Raw genomic sequence first — 8,993 nt, 5'->3', positions numbered from 1 at the left:
AAAATATACATGTATATATATATATATATTTTTGTTACGTTTTTATTTTTATATATAGAAAGAAAGAGAAAGAGAAAGATGGTAGATAAAAATTGTGAGATAAGAATAGTCAAAATATATTCTGAAACTGGCCAATCTGGGAAGAGTAAAGTGCGAGTTTGTAAATAATGGACGCGAATGGCAAGTGCACGTGTATATACGATACCTTGGAGTCTCCCCTGTAATAAGCTTGGAATTTACAAGCGTTGAACATTTCTTATTCTCGCATCTCTCTCTCTCTCTCTCTCTCTCTCTCTCTCTCTCTCTCTCTCTCTCTCTCTCTCTCTTTCTTTTTGTCTCTTTCTGTCTCTGTCTTCCTATACGTACCTACCTATCTACCTCCGTCAGAGTTAAATCGCTAACCTTGACCGAAGAAGACCTTCTTTTTGCTATTTAGAAAAATATGTATTTTCTTTTTCCGTTTTTATATCTCTTATTCTTATTCTTATTCTTATTATATTACTACCTTCTTTCCAGTTTCTCTTTCTGTTTCTCTTTCTCTCTTTCTCTCTCTCTCTCTCTTTCCTCTACAAGATCGTGGGAATAAGTTCGTTCGAAGAAAGAAAAAAAATTAAGACAAAAAATATATATATGTGTGTGTGTACACGTGTATATATGTATATATATATATATATATGTAAGGGACGATAAGATAGAAAAAGGAAGAAGAGAAGAAAAAAAAATAAATAAATAAAAATGGAAGAAGAAAAAGGAAAGAGAATGTTTAAAAAGTATTAATCTACGTAAGACCAGTATTTTAATGAACATTTCGTTTTAATATCAACCTACTCGTTAGATAATCCTTATCGAATTAATCGAACGACGCATGATACTTGCTGCTAGTTAATGTATATATATATATATATTTATATACATTATGTACGTATGTACGTATGCATATGTATGCATTTATGTATGCATTTATGTATGCATATATGTATGTAAAAGAAAACCGGATTCACTTCCCTTATTAAATGGCGAACACGTTAATAGAATCAAGATTCCTATAAATATATATATATATACGTATGTAAGTACGCGTATACGCATAAAATATGTATGTATGTATGTGTGTGTGTGTATGCATGAGCGAGGTCAAGGTTATTATAAATTGAACGTATAATTAAACGAACGAGATATCTTTGGGGAAAAAAAAAAATACAGAAAAATGAAAAAACAAAGAGGAAAACCGGAACTTGTTTTTTATTTTCTTTTTCCGATCGTCATCCTGCCTAACACACACCGTTATCGTTAATTGATTTCCGGAAATAATCTACATAGCTTTGAAATGAAAATGGCGAAAAATAATAGTTCTTCTTTTTTAAATTCACGATCGATATTATTACGTATAATATATATACATGTATACATCTATATATTGTTTAATACGTATAATAATATAATTAAATATAATAAAGTTATTATTAATAAATAATATCGAATATAATTAAAATATGATATATATATATATAGTTAAATATAAATATCTATATTTAATAGATGTAATAATATTATTACATATAATATATACATATATCTTATTTAATCCATACATACATACATATAAACATACATGCATACATATATACATACATCCATGTATGTTTGTGTTTGTGAATTATATGAATAAATATAAATTGTACGTATGAATTAAACTCGCGGATCTTCTAGAAATCGAAAATTACAGCGATGTGTTATATCGTACGTGTATACGTGTTCGCAAATCGATTCGGCGAACGGCCGAGAGACGAAAGCACGAATCGACGAGAAGAAGAAGAAGAAGAAGAAGAAAAGGAGGAGAAGGAGGAGGTGAAGAAGGAAGAGAAAGAGAAGGAGAAGGAGAAGGAGGACGACTACGACGATAGAAAAGAAGGGTAAAAAAGAAGACGAGACGATAGTACTCAAAGGTGGAAACTGAAAATCGGCGCAACGATTACACCGAAAGCTGATGCACGCTCTCTCGAAGGGGTCAATATCGATCCAAACCTCGTCGTTCTTCCTTTTGTACCTTCTCTCTCTCTCTCTCTGTCTCTCTCTCTGTCTCTCTCTCTCTCTGTCTCCCTCTCTCTTTCTCTCTCTATATATATATTTCTATATATATATTTCTCTCTATATATATTTTTCTTTCTTTCACAAGCAAACGTTATATTCCTATCCCTCTTTCTCTCGTTTCTTTACGTTCTACCACGTACGTATGTAAATATTACAGCAAATAGAAAATAAATGTTTGTTATACGATCCCAATCGAAATATTTTACTTACGCAGGGTCACCATATCACATACGAGGGGTGATGGGGTAAGGGTGGGTGGGAGATGGTTAGTCGTTGTCGTCGTCGTCGTCGTCGTTGTCGTCGTCGTCGTGAAATTTAGTTTACTAACGACGAATATCTATCTCGTTTATCCTTCCTTAGCCTGCGATCAAGTATCGTCGTAACTGATGACAGAGTTTAAAGGATAGTCGTGAACATAACGCCGTCGCATGATGATTACCGAAAAAATAAAACGACGCTGGACGCTCGTTTTTATTCCACACTATGTTACACGCGCACCTCGCGGCGGCCTGATGCGCGAGGAAACTGGCCGAAGCTTTTCCTGTCTTATTTCTTTTTCAACCCTCTAGAACCACCCTCACCACCGTCTCTATGACACCGCCCAACCCTTAGTCGAAGACTCCGAGATATTAACTTTCACGGGGATGTCGCTAACGCTCGGCTCCTATCCTAGACACACTCTCTCTCTCTATCTTTCTCTCTTTCTCTTTCTACCTGTGTTTCTATCTTTCTATCTCTCTCTTTCTATCTCTATCTCTCTATCTCTTTATCTCTGTCGGTCTATGCAACGTTACCATTCGAGATTTACCATGAGATTTACCATTGAGAGAAATCATTTTTGTTAACTTTATTCAGAGTTACCTTACGTCGGTAAATAATTTACCGTCGGTAAGGTAGATGTTTTTTAACGATGATACTTTCCTTGATAAAACAGGTTGGTTCTTAATCGAACCTCATTCATTGATAAAACGAACTTTGAAAAATTTTATTTACGTCATTCTCTTCTTTTTAGATTATTTTTATGAATTTTCTCTATTCGTATATTTATTTATATATATCAAGTCATACGCGTTGTCATCGTTTGTCTTGTTTTCTTTTTTATCAGAGTATTCTTTCGATCTTATTTCTAATAATTAATGAATTATTTCTTTCCCTTCTCTCTCTTTCTTCTCGTGACGAAAAGAAAGATATTACATTCTATATCGTAGAAATTTATATTGATCATGCAATATGCACTTACATATATATATTTTGCGCATGCGTACGATTTGTTCTCCTATGAAAAATTATCAATTCAACTCGTTCTATTCGATCGTCAATATTAACCTGCGCATTGACTTCTCATTCTTGGATATAGACGCGCATTTCACAGCGACTGGCTCGTACGAACCAATGGAGTGTAACTAAGACCCCTCCCCCATTTATCTAGTATATATGTATATATATATATATATATATATATATATATATATATATATATGTACACATTGTATGTGTGGGTGTATGCGTTCGCGTCTACGAAGGACGGATTATATTAAATAAAAAATAATAATCATTTCCGATGCAAATTTCTACGTAATATCCATTACTACGTTATAGTAATGCTGCAATTTAATCGATGAAAATTAATAATTGAAATTCGTTATGATGAACGCATTCGATCGAGATTAGATTTAAATACAGGCGTGGTTTGACGTAGTGATAGAATCTTTGTAATAGAACAGATCATGTTCTATGTATCATCGAAAATGTTAATTATATCGTGAAAATTTTAAAACGTTTCATGTACTTTAATTATTATATGATAACCTATTATAGAGATATAAATTATATACGATATAATCGTTATCGTATATAAGTATAAATTTAATAATTATTATTTATAATTCGATATCATTATCGATCCTGTTATCATCGTACTTGAAATTAATAACGATCTACATATTCACGTATAATACGTATTTATAATCGTAAAACTTGTGTCCTCCGTTACATTTGTATATTTTGTCGACATTAATCTATAGAGTAGAAAGATATCTTAATTTATTCATCGATGAAAAGATCGATATCCTAGTCTTTTTACGTCGACACATATCGTATCAAACTTTTCTTTAGCGTCGAAAAGTTAACGTCGCCATCTTATTCTTCCCCCACCTCTTCCGTCACTTCCCCCACCCTCTCTTCACGCCATTATCAACGTAACAATAATTCCGTAATATGGATCGAAATTTTTGTTTTTTACTTTTTTTCTTTCCTTTTACGAGAACAACGGTATCAATAAAACAATCGATCTCTTCGCTCGCAATTACGATCGTAAAAACCTTCGTGACAAAATCTCGGCTAACTTTTTTACTTACGTTATCGTAAACGAACAAAAAAAAAAAAAGAAGAAGAAGAAAAATGGAAAGAAGAAGTGGAAGAAAGAAACATACACGAGATCTAACAGAAAAATTAGAAGTCATTCATATGCTTTCGACCATCGAAGTTATACGATGGAAAGAACGACGGAAAGTCTTTCGAACTTTAGTCGAATGAAAGTAAGCAAAGTAATCATTATGGTTGAACAATATTAGAGGGTAAGGGATGTTACGTAAGGGTTAGCACGAAGGTAAAGCTCGAATCGCGCAGGTGCAAAATTCCGTTTCACCTTCATTCGGAGCATCTTGCATGCAAGTTGATTTTTTTTCTTCTGCTAAATCTAAATAGTCGGTGCCACAGGACGGTTCTTTGCGGTTCTTTTCGTTTACGAGTTTTTATGAAAATAAAAGGAAAAATAAAAAATAAAGAAATAAAACGAGAAAATAAAGGAAAAGAAAATTTCTACAAACGTAAGAGCCTCGAAGAAATCGAAGGAAGAAATTTTCTCGATGTTGGTCGACAAAATGTCGGACGAATCGGTATCGACGTTCGGTAGTAACGTGATCGCAGTGAATATATTTTTATTAAAATTGTGCGGCGTATTGCCGTTTAAAACGACGTTTATTATCAATCTCGATTGGACGAATTTACTCGCTTTAATATCGTTTCTCTCGTTGACTACATATTCCGTTTCTTACACTTACGAATTCGTCGTTCATATGTCGCACGCTGACACTGCCCTCGAATTTTTCTCGATGATTATATCTCTGATAGGTGGACAAGCGCGTTACGTAATATTATTTATTAAACGTTACAAATTTCGTAACATGTTGAAAATTTGCGAGAGACTTTGGACGTCATTGGATAATAAAGAGAAATCGTGCGTTCGTATTTATACGAATAAAACGAAACGTTTGACGTATTATTATTTGTTCGGTTGCGCTTTTACGATTTTTTTTTATGCCATTGCTAGTCTCTTCGTATCCTCGTCTACTAACGATACGAATGGAAACGAAACGTCAATAAGAAATTTGCCTTATGCATTTATATTCGATATTCATGATTCGCCGTATTTCGAGATTGCTTATGTTTATCAATTAAGTACGATGATCAACGTTGGTTTGACGTGCGTCGGTGCGGACACGGTAGGACCAGTTATGATTCTTATTGCCTGCGGACATCTTAAAGTAATACAAAATAAAATGTCTGCGTTGATGGAAGACGCGAAATCTAACGACGGTGAAGATTCTTATATTTTTCAAGATGTCAAGATTAAACTCGACGGTTACGTTAATTATCATTGCACTGTTCTCGAGTAAGTAAAGTGATTTATCTATTATGGTATTTATTAAGGATGAGTTATATAGAAAGATGTGTATATGCATGTATATATATTTATTCGATTAGTATTTTTATTGATCAATAATGATAATAATTTTAATAATTTTTCTTTTAAAATGTATGATCGATATTTCTTATAATTATATAATAATATATATTATAGTTATATATAATGAAAGATATATATATATATATCAATACGTAATAATTAATATAAATGATATCAAATATAAATGACACGTATGAATAATTAATTTTATATAGTTGTGTCGTAAGAAGAGAACAAAAATTAAAAAAAAAAAAACCGACAAATTAATTATCACATTTAGAGATTACTTCGATCAGAAAATACTTCAAAATTTCTTTCATTATTAATCGTTATAATAATATTGATCTTATAATGAATATCGATTAATTTATATGACATAAAAGGTCGATTAAAAATTTTTATAAAATACTGATCGAATGAATAATAACGATTATAAATATATAATAATGAAAATATCCTAGATTTACCTATTTAAAATATTTACAAACGTTTACGTAGATTTTGTAAGGACATCGAGGAACTGGCTAACGTCATTTTCCTCACACAATTGATCGGCAGCACTTACAACATATCTCTAGTTGGTTTTAAATTAGCTGGGGTAAGGTGGTCTCTCGATCATGAATAAAAATCTCTTCGAAAAATAGACCACCCGCCCTCTTTCTCCCACTTTGCCACCATCACCATTGCCATCACTACCACCATCACCACTACCACCACCACCACTACTACTACCACCATCCGTAAATTACGTTTATGGATCGTTGCAGGACGACCCCGATAAGTACAAATATACGACGCAGGTATTGATTGCAGTAATACAACTCTTTCTCTGCAATTGGCCACCCGACGTATTGCTCTTCGAGGTTTTGTAAATTTTTTCTTTTCTTTTCTGTCATAATCACGAATAAAAAAAGAAACGATTAAATCAAGTATTATCATCATTTAATCGTTTAATTAATCGTATGAAATATTTCATCATGTTTATACGTAATTCGTTAAAGAAATCTATTACGTATATCTATATTCTTTTTATTAATTAATTAATTAATTATTAATTAATTAATTTATTTATTCATTATATGCAAGTGATTCGTTACAAATTTATTACGTGTATCTACCTTCTTTTTATTTATTTATTTATTTCTAATCTATCTCGTATATCTATGTTTTATTTATTTATTTATTTATTTATTGATTTTTATATTTTTTATTCTTTTTTTCTTGTAGACTGCAGCAGTAGCCAATGCAGCATATTCGATGCCTTGGTATATGTATTCGACGGAATTGAAAAGATCTATGCATATTATCATTATGAGATCACAAAGGGCCGTACGTTTGACCGCTGGTAAATTTACTTACTTGTCCTTGGAAACGTTTGCTTCTGTAAGTAATATATATATATATAAAAGAAAAAATGACAGAGAGAGAAAGAGAGATAGAAGTAGAAAAAAAGAAGGAAAAAAAAAAATTAAAAGATCTCTCTATCATATCTATATTATAAGCCAAATACGATCGAACTCATTTCTGAAATTTGTTTCTTTTTTTAATTTTCTTTTTTTGCTTTTCTTTTTTTCTTGTTTCCAGATGATCTCGACGGCTGCATCCTTCTTCACTATGATAAGTAGCATGAATTGATATCGAGTATGAATTTAATCTCGAGTACGATTGACTCTTCTTTTTTTTTCTTCTTTATTTTTTATAATCATTATAATCATTCACTTATCTTTCTTTTCTTTTCTTTTTCTTTCGTTAGATTAGACAAAAAGATCGAATAAAATGACGAGATTTAAACTGGTTAATCGTGATTGTTATTTTAATTATCTTTACAAAACTACGATTGTGTATCTTTACAAAGAGTACAATTGACTCTTCTCTTGCGTTTGTTCCTTTTATTATTTTCTTTTTTTTCTTTTTGTTATAATCACTATTCTTTTTCTTTTCTTTTCTTTTTCTTTTTTTCGTTAGATTAGACAAAAAGATCGAATAAAATAACGAGATTTAAATTGGTTAATTGTGATTGTTATTTTATTATCTTTACAAAACTTTCTTGTTCGCTCGTTTAAACGATACGAATGATTTACAAAGAGAACGAATGAAAATTATTATTAAGAAAGAAAGACAGAGAGAGAGAGAGAGAGAGAGAGAGAATGAGAGAAGAATGAAACGAAGTAAACTTTAACCTCGATAAGAAAAAAAATTATGTCCGATTTAGACAGACAGAGGACGAAGAAAAAGAGAGAGAAAGAGAAAGAGAGAAAAGAAAAGGCTTTTTGTGTAGCACTTGACTTGAGTCGAGCATCGATCATTCTCCTTTTTCTTTTTCATTTTCTTCCTTTTTTCTTTTCTTTTTTTTTTGACATTCTTCCTTTCTTTCTTTTAAGAAAAAAGAAGATTTCTCACCGTACATCTCCTTTCTCTTTCTGAATTTTCCCGAAATCTCTATTTCATTCGTTTCTCTCGTGACTCGCATACGCACTATAATCATTTCCAATTCATTGTGAAATTTCAAATTCATTATGAATTGTTTTAATTTGAATTTTGTACGTATGTAGAATTTTCTATAAGAACGAACGATCGACGAACGATCTTTCTCTTACGATCTTACATTAAAAATAAAAAAATAAAAAATAAAATAAAAATAAAAAAAAAAAGGAAAAACGAAGAAAGAGAAAAAGACAGTAGAAGGAAAAAATAAGAAAAGAAAAAAAAGGAAATGGAAAGAAGAGAAAGAGAAAGAGAAAGAGAGAGAGAGAGAGAGAAGAAAGAGAAAAATCCCAAAGAAGAAGAAAGAAAGAAAGAAAGAAAGAAAGAAAGAAAGAAAAGAAATTCTATTTTTCAGAAAGAGAATCCATAATTATTGGCTGAAAGGATAGAAGGCCACGTTTCTTGAGAAGTTGCTTGCTTCGATCATTAGGGACACCGATATCGAAGAGATTCTATTGGCCTAGCTATCGATGATCACGTTCTCTCTCTGTCTATCTTTCTCTGCTTCTTTCTATCTCTATCTCTCTTTACTTCTTTCTATCACTATCTCTGTCTCTCTTTATCTCTCTCTCTACTTATTTCTCTCTTTCTCTCTTTGTCTCAGTCACTCTATCTTTCTCTTTCTTTCTAAATCTTTTCTTAATACTCTCAAAAGATTACGCGATGTGAT

General features: G+C 31.6%; 2 protein-coding genes across 3 annotated transcripts in view; one reads left to right on the top strand and one right to left on the bottom strand.

Moving 5' to 3' along the window:
* Positions 1 to 2,689, bottom strand: part of LOC127070652 (alpha-1,6-mannosyl-glycoprotein 2-beta-N-acetylglucosaminyltransferase) — a 48,651-nt gene extending 45,962 nt beyond the window's left edge. For both annotated transcript variants that reach the window (XM_051008908.1, XM_051008911.1), the window contains exon 1: positions 2,302 to 2,689. The gene's annotated coding sequence lies outside the window, so the exon portion shown is untranslated. The remainder of the gene's footprint in view (positions 1 to 2,301) is intronic.
* Positions 2,690 to 4,973: 2,284 nt separating this feature from the next.
* LOC127070872 (odorant receptor 13a-like) lies at positions 4,974 to 7,498 on the top strand. The gene is made up of 5 exons (XM_051009416.1): positions 4,974 to 5,764; positions 6,338 to 6,431; positions 6,607 to 6,702; positions 7,067 to 7,222; positions 7,424 to 7,498. Exons 1-5 carry the CDS (start codon positions 4,974 to 4,976, stop codon positions 7,472 to 7,474), a joined length of 1,188 nt encoding a protein of 395 aa, XP_050865373.1. The 3' UTR covers positions 7,475 to 7,498.
* The last annotated feature ends 1,495 nt before the right edge of the window (positions 7,499 to 8,993 follow it).

Source organism: Vespula vulgaris, chromosome 19 (assembly GCF_905475345.1).
Source record: "Vespula vulgaris chromosome 19, iyVesVulg1.1, whole genome shotgun sequence".
Lineage (NCBI taxonomy): Eukaryota > Metazoa > Arthropoda > Insecta > Hymenoptera > Vespidae > Vespula > Vespula vulgaris.
This window is presented reverse-complemented; position numbering and strand designations above follow the sequence as displayed.